The sequence below is a fragment of the Apis laboriosa genome, unplaced genomic scaffold, assembly GCF_014066325.1.
Source record: "Apis laboriosa isolate Shangri-la unplaced genomic scaffold, ASM1406632v1 scaffold68_cov148, whole genome shotgun sequence".
Taxonomy (NCBI): Eukaryota; Metazoa; Arthropoda; class Insecta; order Hymenoptera; family Apidae; genus Apis; species Apis laboriosa.
Genome location: NW_025224135.1, coordinates 5,133,104 through 5,158,494, shown reverse-complemented (window position 1 = coordinate 5,158,494; position 25,391 = coordinate 5,133,104). Strand labels below are relative to the sequence as shown.

The window sequence follows — 25,391 nt, the reverse complement described above, 5'->3', positions numbered from 1 at the left end:
AGGGGAGGGGAGGGGAGGGGAGCGGAACAAGAAGCTTCGAATGGAAGCAGCGCAACGATCGTCGATTAACCACAGGCGGCAGCGGTCGTCAGACAATATCCGCGGCTCTTCACCAAGTACTCTCTGTTAACGATCATAACGCATCATGCAAACCTATAAGGGTTAAAGCGGCGATCAGGATGCCCGGGCACGCATCCCCATGGATTACCTTCACTTCCTCCCCCCCCCTCCCCTCCCTCCTCCTCCTCCTCCTGCCCCGCCACCCCCTCCGCCTCCCGTTGTTTCCATTGGCCGGCCAACGATTTTCGTTGCACACAATGCACCACACGATGGCGATGGTTTACCCTTCGTCGTCGCCGCCATAACTGCCCCTTTTCTATCCCTTCTCCCCCCATCTCCATCCCCCTTAAAATCCTGCAATCGAGTGGCAGACTATCGAGAATCAGCCTGGGATCGCCATTATCGTTAATCAACCCGGTGTTTACGGAGTCTTAAGCGACACTCTGTTTGCTCCGCGAACGCAACCGTCGAGTCGAGCACGCACACTAGCGCCACGCTAGTTTCCACCAACGGAGACTAGGATGGAATGAAGAAAAACGATATGGGGATAGGCGGCGAAAGGTGGCATTTTGCGCGGCATAATTGAGTTGTTACGGATTCCCCTTGGGAAGATCTTTTCGTTGTTAAATTGTTCGAGAAAAAATTTTCGAACGATTAATTTAACTGTGGCATGCAGCCATTTTGTTTTAATATGTAATATTCCGTTTTTCGTTTTAAAGTTTTCGCAAATAAATAAACGACAACATCTTTTCGACGAATTAATCAGAATTATGAGATCGTCTCGAATTAATCGGTTGTGAAGCATAATCGAAGCAAATTCGAATTCGGATCTTTACGACGTTTCGAGTCTTTTTCGAAATGGATATACGATGCTTTCGATCAATTTTTAATTCCATTCGATTCTATATATATATAAATTACACTCGAATTATTCAACTTGAAATTTTCTTCAATTTAATTCAACAGATATAATTACAACTATTTATGAACTTATTGTATTGTGTTATTACTGTAGTACTTGTAAATTATTTACAAAAACCGAAAAAATTTCTTTGAGTCAGAATCTCCTGAAGAATACCTGAGAAAGAATATTTTTTTTACTACAGATATTTAAATAATATTATATTTTTTAATTGGTAAAAACAGAAGTTAATTAAACGGAATACACACAAATTCTTTCATTATATATCAATTCAAATTCCTTGTTCATTCGTGGAAACTATAGGCACATATATATATATATATATATATGTATATTTTGAAACATCCTGTATCTCTACGCGAGAAGATCTCCCCGAGGAGAAAAAGGTAACCGTCGCGCTCCAGAGATTCCCTGGCGGACAGCCAAACATCCACCAACCAAGAAACCCTCAGACTCAACTGTATCCACTCCATCCATGGACCTAGCCCATCCACCATCCTCTCCTCTTTTTCCCCCCTCCTTTCCTTGTCTAGCGTCTCCCTTTCTTTCTAGCTGTGCCCCCTCCCCCAGCTCTTTGCTCGCATCTCCCGCCACCGAAATTCCATTTTCTAACCTGCAACGCCGCCTCTCCTCCTCCTCCACCAAAGCTTCTTGCACGTCCTTTCGGCTGTCACTCCAACTGCTCGCTATCGTCCCGGTTATCACTCTCGTATCCACCGCTTCTATCTGCCCCACGCTTTTCACTCTCTGCTCACTCTCGTTTCCTTCGCTCTATTCCGTTCCGGCTTCTCTTCGCGTGGTAGACGCTGGCGCTTAGAGTTTTCTTCTAGAGTGGTGGGGGGACGGGACTCGACCGTTCTCGTTAAGATGGCGCGTGGCTCGATCACGTGAGCTCGACAGAGGCGTTCCGCGCGAGAGAGCGATAAATATCGATCGAGCGTTTCGAGGAGGATTTTCGGTGAAAAACAGTTTAAGGAGATTATTACAAACGCGCCACGAGTATCCAGGCGATCAACGGCAATAAGATAATTGGTCGTACGATCGTTGCAACGAAGCGGCTCGTGTCATTAACCGTAGTGGTGCATCGACCCAGTTGTTGCCGCGCCATTAACGGGTAATGACACTTTTTTCGAGCGGAACTCGACCGAACTGGATCGGCGTCGATCGTTCCACCCGTTTGGCTACGAATACCTTCGAAGTTTGAACGTTGCTGCGATTTGAAACAGAGATTTGTAGACCGAAATGAATACATTTTACAAAAATACGGTGAAATTTAACAGACTGGTTATTCGATAGATAGATCGCATCAACGATCGAAATAATAGATAGTAATACTTTAGAAGGAGTAAATTACATGGGTGAATCTTGTATCGTATTCGATATTCATTTCACCCAATTATCTGTGATTTCATTGCTCTACGTTATTTTCACTCTTTGTTAATTAACGTAAAGAGGAAGATTACAATTTATTTCTAATTTCTGATTTCGAGAGAAAACAAAATTATTGAAGAAATTAATAATCGAATATTTGTTGTTATTTTCGACGCTAGAAGGTTAAGTATAGCAACGCGCGCTCTCTGTCGGGATTTTCGAAAGTGAAGCGAATTATCGATCGCGAGAGAGTGTTAAGATGACGAGAGGCAACGATCGTAACAACGGATGTCGCGATTTTTCACAGTGAAAATCGGCCGGAACACGAAACCACCGACGGAACCGGCAATTTCATCGAGCGAGCTTAAACAGTCACGCGAGATGATTGATCTTCACCCTCTCGCTCGATACATTCGTTTTTTGCGAGAAAAAAAAAAAAGAAAGAAAAGAAGGGGGGGGGGAGAGAAGGGAAAAAAAAATAGTGTCAATCGCTCGCGATGTTCTGCATCCAACGGCGGACAGTTTGATCGATTCGAGGAGCGTGCTCGAACGGAGTACGGTGAATTTCGACGTTTCGAGCATGCATTCGATGTGATATTGGACGAAAATGGTTCAGAGCTCATTCATATAATTTTTTTCGTGAATGGAGCGAAGAATGATTGGTATTGCTTGATGAAAGATGAAAGGAATTTTTTAATGCATTCTGGAATAATTAAAAATCGTAATATTATATCTCGAAAGATATTCATGTTATTATAATTCTTTTAAAAAATATTCCAAGCGTATTCAGAAACAAACAAAGTTATATATGACGGTATGATGTATAAAGGCATAAATATCGTAAACATCGTTTCCCATTAAAATTTATACACACGCGTACGATAAAAATTTCTTTCGCGCAGATTCGAGTAGCAAAAATCAAATAAACCATCCAAAATGTAATAAATATATCATATTCATGCGATATATCATATTCGAGAATACTCGAGTAGTACATCTTCCATCCCTTTTTCATTTGGCTAATATTTTACAAAAAACACAAATGCAAAACGTCCCTCTCGTGCATACGAATATTTTCGAACTATCAGTGATGATAAAAATGGCAGGTGATCAAAGAGAGAAATATGAAATATCAAAGTATTTTTTGATTGATTCTATTCTTTGTTTTATCTCTACGAAACTTTGCTGGTTTTTAAATGGAATAAAAGAGGAAAATAAATTATATTTCTGGAAACAGAATTTGATACACGAGATAAAATAAATTATAAAAATTCTCTTATTTATGAAAAAAACTATGGAAATTTAATTTTTAATCTCGTACATATGTGAAAAAGAAACACAGAATGAAACAAATTGAGTAAAGTTAGAAGATTCATCATTGATAAACTAATAAATAATTTAGAAATTATCTTTCAATAATGATAATTCAGTTATATAAAATTTTTGAATTCGATTGTACTAAAATACCAATTATTTATTTACCAATTAAAGTTTGTTATACGAGTTTTGATAACTAAAGGCTTATTCGTTGACTAGTTTCACTGCAAACTTCCCTCTTATAGAAGAACCACTGAAAAAAGAGTGGAGATTGAAAATCAATTAATCACAGAAGTATTCACATATCAAATGCCTAACAAACGAATGTTAAAACACATAAAGTTTGAAAGCTTTAATTTTTTTCCCCATTGAAATCCTATAAAATGTTGCACACAATTCTGTCACTACATGGTAAAAACTTTACTTTATGATCGCATTGTATTTCTATCTGTCCATCCAATGAATGGCCCCGCGAGAAAAATGTCTGGATTGTAGATCATAAATACCATTGAATCTTATTATGGAGTCGAGCATGCATAGTACGTAGCACAAGTCGAAACTGCATAACCGACTACCAGATGTCGCTTCGTACGTTCATTCGTCTATTATTCGTTTACACCGATTTTCACGCGTGGCGGCGTGACGACTGTTTACGCGTGGAATGGCCGCTGACCGCGTGTCTGACGCGCAACAATTTATGTTCGATGATACAAAGGGTGAGCTGCGCGTGCGCGCGCGCGTCTGTCACAGTGTCTCTCGAACGCAACGATCAAAGGCTTTGATCTCGACCCTCCGGCTGCAAATGACGCCGTAATTTCAATCATAGCTACGAAGGATTGTAAGGTTCGGATTATGCGTCCTTCAGTCCACCGATCGATCGGTACAACAGTTCTATGATTCTGACAATTGACTCTTCACAGCGTCACGTCTTTGCCAACTTACACGTGATCTCAAAGGATGAGGAGATGTATTTCAACGAACTGTTTGTTCCGTTGCAGTTATTACCATGGAACGAATTATTATCGTGGTACAAACTATCGAAATTGGAAATGGAATTGAGAATATTATTAGAGTGAAGAATAATCGAGTATAGATATTTCACTCGTACGTATAAATTTTGATTTTTTTCTTTTTTTTTTTTTTTTTTTGATTTAAAATAATTTAAAAAATGTTAACGTTATTATGGCTAAATATTTTGCTTAATCGTGTTGAATAAAAAAAAAAATGGTAGCGATCGTACATTCAGCTCGACACTGTAAAACTATGCCGAGTTGGTAACTACTGCGCGTGATTTGCATAAGCAAATTTTACGCGGCATAAATGTTTCAGCGAGTCGTAAATTGGATTAAGCGGACTCCCCGGAAATTAGCCGTACAGTTTTTAGCCAGTGCAGCGATGCTACTTTCGCGGACTCGAGTTTGTGCTAAGATCGTGTTTGTTAAGTCAGCGTGCCCGCGCATGCGCGCGCAACATATTTTCTGATACCGTAGTCTGTAAGTTCTACGGCCATATGCAAAAAAGAACAATAACCAGATCCTAGTACAGCGCATACAATTTTGCGATTAATATATGTGGATAATCTACATGCAGTGTCACTGAATATGTAGCGAACATTTTGCAAGTAATGATATATAGGATTTGTCACCAAAGTATGCTGATTAAAGATACGAAATAAGTTTGCCACGACACATGGTGAACCAAGTTAGATTTACTATCTTTTTGACGTTGAATATTAATGGTATCTTATTATAAGAAATATCTTCTCAAAATATTATATCAAGTTTTTAAATAAGTATGCAAAATATAATGTGTTACGTTATATAATAATAAACTTTATTTTCGAACTTCCACTCTGTCAACATTTATGAATTTAATATCTCGTTCCAACTTTTAGATCAAATCTAATTTCTTGGTGTTCGATAATCGATAAAATTCTCTCCATGATCAATATTGACTGGAAAACATTTGATCTCCGTGATATTAGAAACTGACCAATGCGTATGAACACGATGAGTTGTTAGTAAACACGGGCAGGTTGTAAACATAAGGGAGTACGTGTAATTGCACTTTGCAGATCCACGAATGATCCAGTTGCGTCGAATAGCTCGTGCAGTTCTTAACGCGTGACTGTTTGTACACACGTGTTATTTGAAACGGTACACGGAGTGAGATAAAATCAATATAGGCGTTTATTGTAATATCTACTCAAACAGTAAACAAGATATTTAATTGGGAACACATATTTGATATATGTTATCTAGGTCATTGATTCTGACTCATTATCAGATACTACAATTGATGTAAATATCGTGTCTCTAAAATGAAGATTATTTACAAATTCACGATACAAATTCAATATTAATAGTAAAATTCGTAAATAAATAAAAATACATCTGTATATATACAAAGAACAAATCGATATTTTTAAAAAAACTATGAACGTAGATTACTAGTTGCAATTCAGAGCTATTTATTTTTATTTATAATTTTTAACCTTTGAATTTTTCATCCTTCTGTTTACAAAGTTTCATTAAAATTTCAGAGCAACATTTTATAGAATTCCATTGCAAAAATATTTTCCCTCATTCCGGAATAATTATTTTTCAAATAATGATATTACATAATTTTCCACAAAAAAAAATAATAATCTATCAATCTTGCAATATTTTATTTTTATAAATAATAATTTCTTTTCTCATTTTTTTCTCATAAAAATCACAAATAAAATTTTTTAAATTAAATATTTCATCTTTTATAAAAAAAAAAAAATTTATTTTCGAATTTTCTTTTCGATGCATACTCTACGCATCATTGCATAGTATAGAAACTCAAGAAAGTCCCTATCCAAGATGCGCATGCGCCAGTATTTTGCTCTTACATAGTTCGTAAATCCTAGAGATTCGAAAAGAACAATATCGCGACGACGATTCGTCATGCTGGTGTGTACCGAAGCGTGGATCCGGGAAATTTCGTAAAAATCCTGGAACGCGAGGACAGTGACGAATTGCCGGGCAGATAAAGGGGCGAGAGACGTCTTGAAACAACCTTGCCCCCGGTCCGATGAAGACGAAACTTTGCTGCGTCGAAGCGCAAGAAGGAACGTTAACCTCATTTCTTCTGCTCGCTAATGACTCGCCGTTCAGCTTCAGTAATTTTTTCTTCTCTCGGCCAAACTTCTTTCTTTTCTTCCCATTTTTTTTTTTCTTGTTTGGTTTCAACGTTTGCCTTAATTGGTAATTTCAAGAAGCAACTTGAGACCTGAATTCTTATATTCTATTGCTTTGGATACAATGTGAAGCACGTTGTTAATCTAACCTAACCTTATAGAGTGATTTTGATGTTTTGTATAAAAATCCACTAAAATGTAGAATATTATAATGTTTTGCAAATGAATTTTTCACTTAATTTCACTTAAATTCTACGATTTGTTTATTGTTTTTTTGTTTATCCTTTTTGTGGGGACAAACAGGTATCGCGTGCCGCTTAACCTCAAAGAAATTTTACGCGGGTAATTATTGATTATCTTTGGAGTTATTAACCAATATGTTGAAAGCATTTCGAAATTAAAAGAATATAGAGAAAAAATTACAATGGCCGTCTTGGTTCGATCGATGGAAGAACGTCAGTAGGAGTTACATTAGTTATGAACTCATTAACTATACAGATAAAGGGAAGGCGGTTCGCGACGTTCCACCAACTAGAATATGCATGACGTTTCGAGCCGCTGGCTTCTCGGGACTGTGCGCGGAAGAGGGCAGAATTGAATTGCAACGTCAGACTGCCATCGACCGGGCCAGAAGGCTTAAAAATTAACTAGTAGACCCGGATCTCAATGCGCTAATATGCGTATCGATGCAGATTTGGTGGCGCTGCGTACTCGTCACTCTGTTGTACCGATACAGTTCATATAATGATTGTTTTGGTCAGATAGATTTCTTTTTTTTTTAGAGGCAAATGTCTTTTTTTTAATGGAATATGAAATATATATATATACATACGGAAATAGCATGGTGAAATAAACTGGTATGTATAATAAATATCAGAATTCTATTTATTCATTGTATAAGTAGACGTGGAATATTGAAACAGGGTATATGGATATATTTGAAATGAAACATTTATCTGACTGGGGGATATTTTCTGTATGAAAAATATCCTGTATTTTTCGTTTGATTGCAAATATATAATAAATGTTACGTTAGATCATGAATAATGTTAGGTATAATAAAAGTTGCTTTAGATATATTTATAAAATTAATTGAATCCTATATGAAAAATAAAATTACATATATGGAAAAAGCTAATAATAATATCTGTAAAAAAATATAAATTATAAGCAAAATAGTAAATACGTCTCTAGAAATGTTTACCATGCGTAAAGCCCGTAAGCAACCATGTACAACTATAATTCGTGGATACCGGAGTAAAAGTCATCCTACGAGTCGTATCTAATAAATTCAATTATCTCGTGGTTGTAACGCGGGTCAAGTTGCTAGCAAGATCAGCCGTAGCTTTTGCTGGTTGTCCTGCTAACAAGACACTAGTTACGAGATCATTACTTTTACTTGCCCGTTGTTAATCTATAACATGGATGGAAACACGAGAAGGTTTAAGCAGTTAAACTGATTTCCTTTACCTCGTTAACCGTTTTCGTTACGTATCAAAATTGAACCAATTTTGCATCAATATTATTATCATTTTTTTCTTATTCGCACCAATTATTTATTACTTGAAATATTTATCAGAAATATCTTTTATCATATCTATCTATTTTTCCGCTCGAAACAAACAACTCGAAAATTCAATTCATAAAAAAATCATGAGCGAAGCATCTTCAAACAAATTCGTTTTATAGACATTTTTGCTACCTCTTCACTCCACTCTAAATTCTTTACACTATTCAAAAATATTAATCTTTTTATTTCATTTTTCATTTTTCTCAACAAAACTTTCTTCGAAGTTACAACATTTTATAAAATCTATCACTCCAAAATTCATCGCGCCCCAAAATCAAATATCGCAAAACCGTCAACATCCGCAAAAACTACCCGAATTAATTACGACACGATGGATTAAGCACGTTTCCATTTATTTGTTGCAGAGTACTTGATGTCAGGGAATCCGCGCAACTACCCGGCCCGGTCCCCAGGGGTCGCTTCCACTCCGACCGTAACCAGGTAAGCGAGTATAGATACGACGAATTTTCCCGCGCGAGATCTCGATCGGAAGCGCCATATCCTGACGCATCCATATTCCAACAGGCAATAACACAGATTTCCGCGTAAGCCAGATCACGTAAGCGGATTTTTCGCGCGGCGGCCGACAAATCCGCGAGACTTATCGGTTTACCTAGTTGCCGGATTTCGCGTGGTTGAATTAAGCCGCGAAAAATCGACCGTGCTGTTGACTCTGCCTCGTGAACGCGTATCCCTCCCCTCTTTCCCCGCCCCCCTCCTCTCCTTCCCTCGCATCCCTCGCAGACCCGAAATCAACGAACTCCTCCCCGTTTTTTTTTGCATATCGTGATCGCTATAAATCGAGGCGATACGATTTTTTTTTCTTTTTTCCTTTTTTTCTTTTTTTCTTTTTTTTTTTTTTTTTGTTGCTAGAGAGTGTATAGGAATTTGAAATTTGTTCAGGGGGCGCGAGTTGTGTGTTACGGGCAATCCATTATAACGTGGTATAGGTTAGGTTTTATTTGTGGTTTCGTGTCGAGATTTTTTGTAATTTCATGGAATTAGTTTTTATTCAATTTGTTAACGGATTTAGAATTTTATGAATTACATATTTTTTATAAAAAAAAAAAAAAAGAAGAAAAAGAAAAAGGAGAATAGTATAAGAAAGTTTCGTTATTGCCTCGTTTGTAGAGGGCGCAAATTATGCCACACGATATAGGTTAAGTTTTATTTATTTCTGGTTTTTTGTTAAGATATTTTGTAATTTCATGGAATTAGTTTTTATTCAATTTGTTAACGGATTTAGAATTTTATGAATTACACATTTTTTATAAAAAAAAAAAGAAAAAGAAGAAGAAAAATAGTATAAGAAAGTTTCGTTATTGTCTCGTTTGTAGAGGGCGCAAATTATATCACACGATAAAGGTTAAGTTTTATTTATTTCTGGTTTTTTGTTAAGATATTTTGTAATTTCATGGAATTAGTTTTTATTCAATTTGTTAACGGATTTAAAATTTTATGAATTACACGAATTTTTTGCAAAAAAAAAAAGAAGAAGAAGAAGAATAGTATAAGAAAATTTCGTTACTGATTCGTTTGTAAAGGGTGCAAACTAATACTATGCTACATGATATAGGTTAAGTTTTATTTATTTAGGTAGTTTTTTGTTAAGATATTTTGTAATTTCATGGAATTAGTTTTTATTCAATTTGTTAACGGATTTAGAATTTTATGAATTACACATTTTTTATAAAAAAAAAAAGAAAAAGAAGAAGAAGAATAGTATAAGAAAGTTTCGTTACTGATTCGTTTGTAGAGGGCGCAAATTACTACTATGCTACATGATATAGGTTAAGTTTTACTTATTTGTGGTTTGTTGTTAAGATATTTTATAATTTTATGAAATTACTTTTTATCTAATTTGTTAACGGAGTAGAGTTTCTTTACGAATTACACAAATTTTTATAAATAATCGAGAATAAATAAGTATATTTCGAATTGAAGAATATATAAAAACACTTATTCGTAAGAAAGTCTCACACTTGTCGCTGTGACTGTATGAAAGAAGTTGCCCTTGATTTATCGAAATACTTTTTGAATTCTCTGAACATTTACACTTCAAGAAGTCTCTTGAATGTTACTTATATACATTCTTATCAGACTTTATATTTCCAATAAACGTTGTTATTAAATACTTTTACTTTAATTTCACTGACCATCAATTAATCTCGTAATCGCTTTTAAAATATTCTTGAAACGAATAATAAACATCACGAAGATAAATAAGAACAAAATAATAAATTATTAAATCGGGACTAAAAATAATACTTTGAAAATAAGTTAAGTGAATTACTTCACTTAGCGACATCTACATTTCAACTAACCTCGATTACTAACCATATATATACTTTTTTTCTTTTTAATACGAGGTTAAATGAAACATCAAATTATCAAATTTAACGCTATACACATTCGATCCTTGCTTCGTTCAACATTTGGCCAGCCAGTATTAACGGACAGGATATTAGCGACGGGAAAACAGCGGCATCGAACCGCAAAAGTGCCATTATCCACCGCGAGGCTGTCGTTTAATGCCTCTCTAACGATTACAAATCTTCAGCCGGCCACTTCTGGCAATTAGCGAGTCATTAACGGTTCCCTGAGCTCGCGTTCGAGGCCGGCCAATAAAATTGGCGCGGCAATTTCGAATTCGCGCGACAATTCTTGCAAATTCATGGCGGCCCTGAATCTCATGGTGGAGGGCAGCGGGCGAAAAAGTTGAGGGTATTCAAATCAATCGGTTGAATGGAGCGCGAACGTGATCGGAAGAGCAATAACCGCGGACAAAATGGCGGACAGGGGGCGAATGATTTCGTTTCAATTCAAATGAGGACGAACTTTTAAAATATTTAGAACGTCGTACCGCGCCTCTTTCCTTTTCCTTCGTTTCGCTGTCCTTCTTTTTTTCTTTCTTTCTCTCTTTTCCACGCTCGTCGTTGCCAATGCACGCGAAATATCGAATTAGACCGCTCCTTCATTCCGCGTCGTTACTTTTATTGCGGTGTGTAACGAGTTCGAGTCCATCTCTCTAGATAGGTTTTCTTTTGGACACTCTTTGCAAATAATGTCTGAAAGAAAAGCATTCTGTAATATTGTACTGTATTATTGCCGCGTAAAATTTAAATATGGCGATATTTAGATACGTTGTATCGAGGTTATGAAAATAAAAATTCGTAGAAGGGAATAATGTATAAAATTAAATGTATAGAATTAAAATTAAATGTATATTTTATTTTATTATTATAGGTTTGCAGGCGATAGATTTAATAATTTAGGAGTAATGTTTGGTAGTTTCTGCCATTTTCCCCTTCTCCTCTCTCTCTCTTTGTAATTTGTCAGTATTCAATATTTTACGAAATAATCTAGAAACTCGATTTCCTATACTGAATAATGACACTTTGGTCAATCGATATTGGAATTTTAGATTTTGAATGTATAGATTTAGAATATTCGTATACAATGCATTAAAAAACAGAGAATTCCCCGTTTTAATATTTGGTCGAATCGCATATGAAATACCGTTTCCTCGAATTTAAAATATCGTTCGTTAAATTTTATCCTATTATATATTTATAAACCCAACTATTATAAAGCCTTATAAGCTTTTTTTTTTTTAAAAAATAACGTGTTAGATCTTGTTATTTTAATTAATTATTACTCGTATCGTAATAGCAATATATGAAAAATAGGCTAGATCTTGAATATTTTAACGAGTCTTATAAATGAAAAAAAGAAAAAATTCATCACGAAACAAACGAGAAACATTGTACAAACTTGTGTACAAATTCCACGTTCTTATCATTCCCTTATGATATTCCGAAATGAATAACGGTTCAAGAGGAATGAATTCGCACGACGTTTTAAGTGATATTTAAGTGCGACTTAATGGAGTTATACTCACTGGGTTAAGCGAATGCAGCGTGAAACGAGGTCACAGCCGAGTGATTGCGAGTAAGCCTGTTTAATCGCTCGATTTATGCCATTTTCTTTTCCAACGAGGAAACTGGTAAGAGGGCACGAAAAAAAAAAAAAAAAAAAATTATCACGTTCCGTTTAATTAAATCGCTATTTCAATCGAATAAATATCGATTCCCGATTTTTTATCGAACAAAATTTATCGAACAACCGATATTTATATTCTCTCGTATCGCGTTAAATCGGCGAATACGAAAGAATTTTTCGTATTGTTTGTTTTTATTATTATTATTATTATTATTATTATTATTATTAAAATACACAAAAACAGCTACAGTTATTAGACAGGCTTAAGTTTTAAAAAAAAAAGTGCAATAATTACACCACGTTTTATTCCTTGATAATCAATTAATTGCTCGATAATTGGGGAAAGCAACGATAATTAGGTTGCTACCATGCGTACCGGCAAAGACAAACACGGCCAAATTGAACTAAATAATCGTTACCAATAATAACATAACATAACAAGCATAACATGCAACTCGGACGAACCGGTGTTCCACAACTTCCCCCTCCCTCCCCCCCCCTCTCCTCCTCTTTCTCACTATGCACAAATCGAATATTTTTGCCCCACAATATCTCCACCTCCGCGTTATACGCGATCCACCCGTTGGAGGTACCACCAAAAACCATCCACGAAAAGCATTCTCCGGTCAAATTAAATTCCATTCCTTCGAGCGATATTCGTAAATCGAGTAAAACGCCATAAAAACATCGGCGAATTTGTGGCCCCATCTGTGGGCCGAATAATTCCAAGAGCGATCGTAGAACTTCCCCTCCTCCTTTCCCTCCCCTTTTTTCTCTCCGTTCAACCACGAAAAGTAGTTCGGCCGTCGTCGAACAATGCCACCCTTTACCAACCTGCCATCCTACTACCCTCTCTCTCTCTCTCTCTCTCTCTCTCTCTCTCTCTCTCTCTCTCTCTCTCTTTTTTCTCTTCCTCGGAGACGCGTTCCAGCCTGGGTTGAAACATCACCAGAGGAGAGGAAAGGCCATCCGTGTCACCGGAAACGACGGGTCAGCGAGACGGAAGGTACTCTGTTGCTGAGGCAACCGTGAGCCGAAAGGACACACGCGTGGCTCTCGCCAAAGGTTTCGCCCTTCCTCTCTCTCTCTCTCTCTCTCTCTCTCTCTCTCTCTCTCTCTCTGTTCTATCCGCTGGACCTAACCTCTCTCTCTCTCTTTTTTTTTTTCTTCTTTCTGCCACTCTCGGATGTGGATCGTTAACGATGCGCTCTGTTGAAAGCGGAGGAGAGACAGAGACAGAGAGAGAAAGAGAGAGAGAGAGTGGTAATGATTAGTGATGCTGACGATAAAAGTTGGATAAGTCTCGAAAATGAAGCTGGACACGAAATAATCGACTCTTAATCCTCGTGCAGTTGGAATGGTGGAACTAAATGTTTGGAAGAAAAAAATATATGAGCGAGAGGAAAAAGATGGAATATTTTTGGAAATACGGCTTAAAAAAAATGGCGTCTATTATTTTATTTTACGTGTATATATATATATATATATATAATTTATATGTTCGATTTATTTTTGCTCCCTTAAACTTTGCCTTGTTCTTTACGAAAACGATCGAAAGCGTAATTTCCGCCATAGACGTCGATGGGACTGCCCTCTGTATCGATACGATGGAACGAAAACGATGTCGGTTGGTGGCACTTATCGCTTATTAACCGAAGCAATTCCGCTAAAAGAACCGTCATCCGCACTCGATCGAAAGGAAAGCCTCTAGCTCTTCTCTTTTTCCCGATCGTTACCGCACTTTATCCATCTGCTCGTTATCTTTCCTCTCGAGATTCCTGATTGGCGGAGCCTTTCGAAAACGATAACAAAAAAAAAAAAAAAAAAAAGAAGAAAAAAAGATGATCGTTATTGGACGGACGGAAGAAACTTTATCTAGAATAAAGGAACCGTTGTTTCGCTATGTTTATCGCGATTTATTTCGCGATATGTTATAAATATAAGCATCGTTGTTTCATCATTTACGGATCTATCGTAAGGTTTGATTGATTAAAAAAGCTTTCAGAAGAGTTTCAAGTTTAATCGATCCTTGTCGATAAATCCTTCCCTCCCCCCACTAAAAAGAAAAAGAAGATTTCTCGTGATTTTCTTCATTTATCATGATAAATTTCATTATCGTGATAATTTCATTCATTATCGTGATAATTTTATTATCGATACATTCGAGATATATTAACGAATTTTTATGGCGGAATATTTAACATTATTAGAGAGAGAGAGAGAGAGAGAGATATCTGTGTACTTTGTACGTATTTCAATATAAATTGCAATTCAATATAAATAAACGATACTCGCGCACTACTATTACTACTACTACTACTACTACTATTATTATTAATACTACTCATAGAGAGGAAAATTTTCAAAAAATATTTTCAGTAATAACAGAATACATATGCGATGATATTCATGACGTTCAAATTTGAAACGTAAATAACTGGAAGCGAAGCACAAGCATCGGCCGCAATGAAACTCGCTGAATTCACAATTTCGACATTGCAAACATAGCGCGGTATAATATTTTCGGAACAAATAACGTTACACCTGTTCGACCTGTGGACAAAAGGCCGCGACGGTACACGGTGCACGGAGCACTGCGGCGCGGTATCGAAAGGGAACCACGATCGACGTGTTTTAGGGGAGGGAGATCGTGGAATTATGAGGCGCGACGATAAGGCTTTCGAAAGATTTATCGTGGAACACGAATGTGAACCACCGGTTTACCTTTCTTTTCGGATTTTTCTTTTTAATCGACCGCCTGCACGTTGCACATTCCTGTGCGAAATCTTGCGTGATTCAACGAGGAATTTCTTCTGTTATCCCAGTAAATTTTAAACGAAATTTTACGAGGTAACATTATCGAAGGAAAGTATTAAAATAATGTTAAATTAATAAAAGGATCAATTTGTATTGTGTAAATAATTTCTTATTCAACGATCATTTGATTATCGGGATTATTATTTAAAATCGTATTAAAATCTCTTTGAAGAGATTCCAGAAATAGACACAAGAATTTTTGAAGGTTATTTATAGAGTTACAAGTAATTGAAATTGAATGAAATGAAACAATTTATATTCATCGTCCTCTCGCGTTTTCTCCCTTTATGACTTAATAATTAAGTCCCCAAAGGTGAATATATTAATATATTATATATAATCTTGTAATCTTTAAAGGATTTTATAATCTTTAATCAATAATCTTTAAATTAATAATTAAATATTCAATAATTCTAGCAATTCCTTCTAAAATTTTGGTCCCAACCAGTTATCAAGGGGTTAATTCCCGGCAGACGTCTTAATCTCGGTTTCAATTCACGCTACTCCCTCTTCTATCGCTCTATCCGCCCCCCTCCTCCCTTCTCTTCCCTCTTCTTTTCGAGCTTTTATGCTTGCCTCGAATGGAGTAACAAAAAAAGTCTTACGCTTTTCACGAGACGCAAAACGCGGCTGGACCCTTATTTTTCTTCCTCCTCGCCGTCGTTTCCTCATCCCTACCCTGTATTACCCGCAAGACGGAGTGGGGGAAGACGTCTGTTGGGTTGGTACGCTCGAAGAAACACGACCGTAATTGCGTTACAATATCCTCGTTGTCGTCGTCGTCGTCGTTGTTGTTATTGTTATTCCGTGGGATTGTAATGTGTAATTCAGGCTCGCTTGAAATTCGTCGGGGTAATTGAGCTGAATGTGGCATTGTGGCTTGTATGGAGAGAAAAGAGTTTTTAATGTACGCGCCTAAGTTTTCTTTTTTTCTTCTTTTCCTTCCTTCCTTTCTTTTTTTCTTTCTTCGTTTCTTTCATGTTTTTTCGTCGGTTTCGTTTCGCACAGTGGTGGAGTGAGGCGTTCGGAGAGAGACGGGCAGGTTTGTTACTTCTAAAGGTGGAGGAGTTGGGTTGATTGCGATTCTTTGAAACTTTGATTTCCACCATCCTTGGACGGGTTTACGACTCGGTAATTTCCGTCATTTAAAAGTTGGTAAATAATGTACAACAGTGTATCCTTGATTAGCCCGTGGGAGGAAAGTCTTTTTTGATTTCCCGATTTTGAAAATCGAATTAAGGATCATTGGATCGATTCGAGAATTGTATGTTCCAACTTTAAATTGTTATGATCATATTTAAGTTTTTCTTCCACTTTATTATACTTGTAATAAACTTTTACGAGCTAAAAAAAAAAAAAAAAAAAAGAACGCTGTCTCTCGTAAGATACAGACGTGAGACGATATTATACGTATTACTGTTGAAAGAGAGAGAGATATAAAACAAGTCGTAAATTCGATCTGTCGTAAATTCAAATAGCATAGAATGGCATATCTTATACACTACATATTTTTTCATTACTACGATACGGTAAAATTTCGTTACAATGATCGTATCCAATTTTCATCGGACTATTTGAATTTACTACACCCACATATTATAATAAAATCCATAGATACATCTCTGAGACAGATTCGAGACAGTTATGTAAAACCTAACCTATCAAAGGCCGATATAAATTTTTCTTAAAACGAAATGATTTCGAAATTCTTACCAATCAAACTATCCAGATTATAAAATATTTCAACGTTAAAGGCTTAAAAAAAACGAGCCAACTACTCTTCTACCAGAGTACTATTCACTATTCACTACTATATTATAATAAAATCCATAGATATACATCTCTGAGATTCGATACAGTTACGTAAAACTTAACCTAACCTATCAAAGACCGATATAATTTCGCTCAGAAATTTTTCTTAAAACGAAATGATTTCGAAATTCTTACCAATCAAACCATCCAGATTATAAAATATTTCAACGTTAAAGGCTTAAAAAAAACAGACGAGCCAACTACTCTTCTATCAGAGTGTACTATTCACGAATGGGATCTGCGAAAAAGAAGAACGCCAGTGAACACGACAGCGGCCGGTGTGTTAATAAAAATCCGTGTGGCGCGCATGCGAGTACGGGGAATGGCTCGCGTGACACCGCGTGATACCGTCGGTAATATTTTTCCGGACGGCGGCAGCCTCTTGGCCGGTTTACACGGCACCGTGCCCGTGTAAAATTTCACGCGTAAATCCGCGACAACGGAACGTAATTTTCGGACGTGGCCCATGATCGATATCGCGGCCAGATAGAGACTGGGACAGATCGTAAAAATCGTGAAGGCGAGTTCTCGCGTGCTTATTGGTCAAACAATGTCAACCTACGTGTGGACATTTTAGATTTAAGCGGTGAGTGTTTATTTTCCGTCGATAACGTAGAGGGGGTTGCCGCATAAAACAAGGAAAGAATATACAGGTTATGTGTATAAGCAAGACAATTGACGAGTGACTTTATTTCTAAAAAAAATTTGTAATTTATTTTACATTCTCATTTTAAAAATATTTAAATGAAAAAAGTATGTTGTACCCGTTTAACTCTACTGTATTTTTCGAGACATTTTTGTTCTGTTCTATTGAATTAGTTTTAATATAATTTCTTTAATTTTTCGAATACGTAAATGAAATTTTCCACATACACTTATTTTACAGTACATACGGATTTAAAAGTTCATTGTTTTTTGATTATTTATAAAAAAAAATGCTACGAAAAAGATTCTGTATTTTTCTAGTTATTTTATCAATACAAATATAAGTATTAATGTAGTATAGAAAGATATACGAAATCGTCTCTATTCTATTATTGATATTAAAAATTAAATTTTTATTTTCTATATGATTCCTCGCTTATAAAATTAGAATGAAACATAAAATTTGGATCTATTTAGATTTACACAGTTTTACTACAACATAAATTCTCTTTTCTATTTCATTATAATAAATTGAACTTTTCTAGGGACTTTTTATATATCAACCAAACTGAAGGAATAACAAGATTAAAATTATCTAACCTGTTATTTTATATTACAAGTATAGAATATATTACTGATGTTACTGACCTGACGTTCTTCAGATCTGGGATCGCGTTGTTTTTCGCTTTGCGCAACTTTCTGTCATATTAGTAATTTAAACTCGTAATTAAAACAACTTTCGCAACTAATCGTTAATTACGCGCCGCGGTACAATAAAACTTCTTGGCCAGGATATCGCGCAAAAATTTAACACGTTGACGGGTGCAGAGGTCTTTGAAAAACGGAAATACGAAATATGCGAAATATGAAATATTTCTTTTATTCTCCTTTTTGCATCGGTGAGAAAATTATATATTTATATATATATAAATTATATTATATTTTGCATCGTCTTAAGGAAAGAGTTGAACCTTGCAAAATTGGTTCACAGATTGTCAATTGTGACACACGTAATAGATTGATAAAAATTGTAAAATTGTTACGCATCAAAGTATCTAATGTATTTGAAAGATTTTTATAGAAGATAAATTAATTATACGATTCATCCTGTATCCGCATAGGTCGTGCAATAGAGATTCTATTTTTGCACATAGGTCATCTATGCGCCAGAATTTCTCGATTACACCGGTAATTGCGACATTGCGTGTGAGATGCACCTTGATCGAGCGTCACGTGGTGGTCGACTGGCATAAATCCTTTTTCGACGTTGGGGGTAACTGGGGCGGTCGTTACCGCGGCTCAAAAATTTTCGAATACAGGAATTTGCATGGAGAGTGACGCGACGTTCAATAGGGGGCGCACGTTTTCGTAAACAAATTCATCAAATTGAAATCGAGGAAACGGACAGCGGCGCGGAATTACAAATCCGCTTGGAGACGCGGAAATGTGTTGGATTTATAACTCACTTGTTTGAAATTGAAACTGGACTTTGATTCCATATTAATAGCGTCAAAGTTAGTAATTATTGGAAATATTGGTTTTTAGGATACTTATGGATAAAACATAACAATGTGAAAGGTTAATGATGTAATAAAAAATTTAAATAAAATATTATAATAAAAAGTTCCCTAATATAATTCTTTTTTCGTTTAATAATTTTGAAGCTTAAATATGAAAGAATAATAAGGGAGATAGAACGAATAAGATTTTTTAATGAAAATTATTAGCTATTAATAATATTCATTAATTAGTACGAATATTTCAAAATGGCTTTTCATTACGTATGATTGGAAAAATACTTGGAAAAGCATTAAATTAGCATTAAATTAATTATGATATATCCAAGACAAGGATAATTTAAAATAAAATAAATAAAAAAAAAAATGTATTAAAGTTTATTTTTGAAGAGATGTATTCTAGTAAATCATATTTAAAAACTTGTCAAGTACACGTGAATTTGGTATATGATTGGATATGACCGAATAATTGACAGGACAATTTCTACGTGTGAAAATAAATCGAAAATATAGAAAATAAAATTTTTACAAAAAAAAAAAAAAAAAATATCGTCTATAATTAATTTTCATGGCAATAAAAAGAAATGTAACGTAATAATGAATTCGCTTATTTAATCATTTTATAAAATTATAAAATATTCGCACACAAAATGTTTTAATATCCGTTCTATTTGCATATCATAAAATATATTAAAATTCCAGAAATTAATCTCAGTCTTCCATGGTATATTCCACGAATCTGACAATGTATCGACCAAATCATTTCCGCTAACGCCAAAATTTCAGTCAAAGCCACTACGTCACAGTTAATACCTGACGTTTATTATCAATGGAACCAGCGAATACTTTGAACTGTCGTCTGATTCCCGCTTCTCTCGGTTTCGACTCGGTTTCACGTTCGTAAAATTCACTCTATCTCTGTCTATCCACGACCATAAACATTAATCTGCTAGAACACGTGCACGTCTGTCCTAATTATAATTAATAGTATTATAATAATGGTTAATTACAATTTATCCGAAAACCTGTTCAATAATAGACGGCAAAGGACGTATTAAATCGTCGACTCCAATGTCAATGATAGTTTAAATCTTTTAACCGACGATAATTTATCTTATGTATCTTATGTATCTTTAATTCGAAAATAATTATCCATTTTCCAATATGTTATACACAATATTTTAAATAGATTATAAAAAGAGGAAATAATTCTGAGAAAGACACCTTCCTTATTTCCATCGTGTATAGATCATCAAAAAAAAACGATTCAAAAATAACTTTCAACTGACCTCGCCAATTTTTATGATCTTACTATATTTCTTTTACTTATAGTAATTAAAAAAGTGCAAAGACATTCTTGTAAGGAAAGAGAAGAAGTAAAAAGGAGAAGCTTGTCGAGAAGAGTGCACGCGAAGCGAGCAAGGCTCCAATTTCAATTATCCGCTCTCGTGGAAAATTCTATCCGTCGTGGCTCCTCTTGTTTTTCTTCTAATGGACTGATATCGAATTACCGAGATATTTATTTATCCTGAAGAGTCGCGAGATCGCAAGGACCGAGATCAAAGCTCGCAGATTCCTTTTTCCATCTTTCTCAGATCATCTTTTGTTTCGCAGACAACGAAAATGCTTCTCGAACTCGAGCCGGGTAAACAATCGAAAATAGGGATTGGATGTAAATACATTTTCGCGGCATGTGAACTTTTGTTTTTATATGTTGGATAATTGAAAAACTTCACGAGGAAAATATTTACATTATTATAAATATAAAACTTATTGTATTATTATCAAAAACGAAAAATATATTCCATTTATATTGTTTCATAATTATGGAATAATTTGCTATAAATGGTAATAAACAACTTTCTCCACGATCTCACTAATTCACTATTGAAATTATTCCATCAACATAATCACCTTTAAATCTCTGTTTAGATCCATAATAACTTCTCTAATGTACGTATATTCCACAAAACTCACTAAGTATAATAATCTCAACTCGTACACAGATTATTCCGTTTCTATCATTAATTAATTAATAAATCCATTTAGCTAACCATTGAATAAACAAGTAATCAAACAATCTTTTAATAAAAACCATTATTACTTAATTTCATCCATTTTGCTGTAAAAAATACAAAATAAGATCGAGAAACAAGATGAATATTATTAAATAAGTATTAGCCTTCTTCGCCTTATATGTATTCATAGTACGAATAGTACTAACGAGATCGCAATGGCTTTTGAGGCCGCCTAGTAGCGATAATCGGTACTAAGGATGATCGACTGGTCGCAGTAGTACCCAAACATATTACATATAAAAAATATCGTGAAATTTTACATTTTTTTTTAAATTAATTTCGTCACGTGCTTAGTAGTCATCAAACTTATAAATAATTACAAAATTTTTATCTCTCGAACCTTGAATTCAATGTATAACATTTAAGAGATTACAACAAGTTATAAACTACGCTTTATACATGCAACGTATCCTAGCGACGAGCAAATTAAGACAAAAAACTGGTATGGCGAACAAGAAATAACGGAAAAAAAAATATAGAGAAAAAGAGAAAAAACACGGTGAAGAGATTCGCGAGATCCGATATGAAATAGCAACGGGGAGTCTACGGCGTGCATAGTGTACAGAAGAGTGCAGTCAATATTATCGTTCAGTCGAACATGGGGCGAACGTGAAAGAAAGCAATCGATATACCAGGAAGGAATAAGATCCGGATTCCCGACGTTATTTCGCGATATCGCCGCCCACATAAATTTTTCTAATCCAATCCGACCGACTGAATGACCCTTCTCAACACTATCAATCGTCGAGGCACACCAACGAATTTCGAATTTTACTAAACTATTTTTTTTTAGAATATCGTAAAATTTTTTTCTCGTAATTTCTTTAATTTTGTACTTATACAACGATAAGATATCAAAATGAAAAATTTAATGGAATAATAAGACTACAAACAATTCAAAATTCTTTTCCTGAAAATCAAATCTCAACACTACCTGTTGTGAATTTAGTCAAATCTGGTAAGGAAAGATATCTGGTTTAATACACCATACAAAATGAGTTAAACCATAAAATTATTCTCGAAACTTTCTTCTCTGGTCACACCCACTCATCTTAAGACTCGACTTTAATTCACGTTTTTCTCTTTCTTTCCTTGTCTTTTTTTTTTTTTTTCTACGTTGAATTCCAGCCCCCTGTGGCCGAAGTTCTAACTCGAATTATTTTCCTCGCTTCATGATTACTTCGGCGTGATTTAAATGAAAGCGAGAAGCGTCGTGCGCGAGGAAAACAAGCCCTTCCCCCATCCCCTCCATTCGTTCGAGATATCGTGGCGTGAGTTGCGTAGCAACAGGCCAGGGTCAAACGGAAACAGCGGCGAGAATATTCGAGCGAATCTCGAGTCGTAATAAAACTCGATTCGCCCCCGTTATAAAGATACATTAGCGGCGTTATTCCGTGCTTTCGAGTATACGTCGTTTCCCTTTCTCGCGGCCATTATTCTTCCCCGACAAGTGTGTTTTCTACCCGTAACTTTCGCCAACCATTAACCGCTTGTTTCGTTGCACGCCGCATGGGTGACGACGGAGAAAATTTTTTAACCAATAAACCTTGTAATTGAGAATGCAAAGAGATGAATAATGTTAGACGCAACGTTTAAAGTGATGGATATAATTTTTTAAGGATATTTAACTGGTACAATATTGCAAATGTTGTGATAGATATACGGTAAGTTATTTCGGAGAGCCATTATTATCTTTGTAGGTTAATTAAAACAGTTAGGTTATATTACGCGTATAGGGATTGTAATTGTAGTAGTTAATGTAATTCCTACAAGTTGTTTTAGAAAAATATAACTATCTAAAAGTATATAATATTTAAACGTTAAATTGTATATTTTAAAAACGTATTATATTGTTGAATTACTTGTTAGATTATCTTCGATGAATATTATTTTTTATGCTTTGGACTCATATCAAACAATGATATAATATTCTTTCGATTTTTCTACACCCTCCACAATTGATTACACGCGATGAAGCATGCTAGCAAATTCCCTTGCCCCTCGAAATCGTTCAAACCGCGGAACAACGAGCATGACGTTGCGTAACCACTGAATAGCGAGAACACGAGCCCTGTCGTCGATTCGTAACCGGTGAAAAGATTTCGAGTGAGAAAAAGCGAAGGAAAGCATGCGTATACAAACGTGTCGTAGTGAAGTGTAAATGAGAAAAGATCTCAAAAATGAGAACAAATTAACATTGAATCTTCTAACTGATTTCAAAAAAATTTCTCTTTACGTAACCGTGTTTTTATTTTTGAGGTTATGTTTGCAGCGTAACAACACTCGAATATTTCGTAAGTTAAGACTGAATTTTCGAGGTTATGTTTGCAGCGTAACAACACTCGAATGTTTCGTAAGTTAAGAGTGAAATTCTACTGATTTCTAAAAACGAAAAACGTTTAAAAGAATAAGAAATGCTTACGTACTACTGCAACGAAAGATAATTCTCGAGAATTCTTAAAAGCAACGTGATATCGCGGATCCTCCCGTTAAACCTATCGCGCGCATTCGAATATTCGCCGTAGAAGAGCGGATAGCAATTCGGGAAGAGAATTCGATTTATATTTAATACGAGCGACATGTCTGGCTGGAATTAAAGTAAACGAGGCGTGTCAGTATTCGCGATGAGTTCCGCCCGCTCCTCTCTTGCAAGGATTTCGTTCGACGAAATCGAAAAAACCAAGGGAAAATTGCCGCGGCCCAAAAATAAGGGAAAAGAAAAAAAAAGAAATCGACAGCGAGAGAGAGAGAGGGAGGGGGAAAAAGAGAGAGACATTCACGCGAATTTCCAATGAAACTCTCCCTCTCCCCCCCTCTCTCTCTCTCTCTCTCTCTCTCTCTCTCTCTCTCTCTCTCTGATTCCGTATCGGGGAACGATTTTCGTGTTTGAAACGCGATATAAGCCCGGTTGCCGAATAATTGCAACTAATAGCCGGAGGGATGGAATCGTTAATATTTTGAAATCCGAAACGACGCCCGTTGCGGATTGTTCGGTGTTTCGCGTGTAAACGTCCGTTTATGCGGGGATCGCTGAATAAATTGCATCCCGGATTACGTACATTAGACTCCCGGATTTTAAACTCGTTTCGGTTAATCGCGCCCTCCCCCTATCCCCCTTCCACCCGCCCGGTCCACGATTCCCACCACTTCCGCCTCGATTACAGGCCGACCAGTTGACGCGGATATTCGCCGTCTTTTGTCCCCCTCCCCGTCGCGATAGCGTCGGGCTCGGTTTGCGTTAACTTTGCAAATACCACTGATTCAGCACGGTTTAAACACAATTATTATTTTAATTATTCCCGCCGCGAAACCGGGTTAAGCACGAACTCGTTTCACGGATACAAGGGAGTCGAAACGCTCGTCGTTGTACCGATGTGGTGCGAAGTACGGTTGGACTCTTTCTTCTCCGGTCGGAAGAATAATTATTGTTATTGCAAAGTATCGTTGTGGAGATTAGGAAATTTGTTGGCCAATATTGATCGCAAAATTTAATCAAATTTAATTTTATTACTTACTCGAAAATAATACCTTGTTGTTAATCAATTATTCTATTCGAGGGGGGAAAAAAAAAAAAAAATGGAATAAATTGTAGGTAGAGGTAGAGCGAAAATTGTCGACGAGTAGTAAATTATTGAAAATTAAAATATTTGTTTAATTCTTTCTAAAGTGAAAAAAAAAAAAAAAAAAAAATGTAACGTTTCAAGGAAAAAAAGGTTCGTTACGAATTTCTCTTAGGAATGATTTATTGGATGGGGAAACGATAATTGGAAGTTTTCTACCAATGCCAATTTATTATTACATAATTATTATTATTATTATTATTATCATTATTTACAGAAAGTATCCTATCGTCGTATCCTCGTTCGATAGAAATTATTTTGTGCTTGTTACATAAAATTATGCAAAGATGAGCATTGATTGTAGAACGACGACCATAACGAAGGTATGTAATTAGTAGGAGTCACAAAACACTCCGCTGATTGCCAAATGCTCGACATCCGTCGACATTTTAATTAAGATTATAATTGCCATCTATGCGCCGCAGCGCGTGAGTTGGCCAATGAATTCTCTGCGCAAGCAACAATCAAAATGCGACGCGAATAATTCTACGCTA

General features: G+C 35.7%; 1 protein-coding gene across 3 annotated transcripts in view; it reads left to right on the top strand.

The window, feature by feature from the left end:
• LOC122718913 (teneurin-a) overlaps nt 1-25,391 on the top strand; it is a 387,491-nt gene that overhangs the window by 176,037 nt on the left and 186,063 nt on the right. For all 3 annotated transcript variants that reach the window (XM_043944319.1, XM_043944320.1, XM_043944317.1), the window contains exon 5: nt 8,772-8,847. In XM_043944319.1, the coding sequence (XP_043800254.1) occupies nt 8,772-8,847 (76 nt within the window). The remainder of the gene's footprint in view (nt 1-8,771; nt 8,848-25,391) is intronic.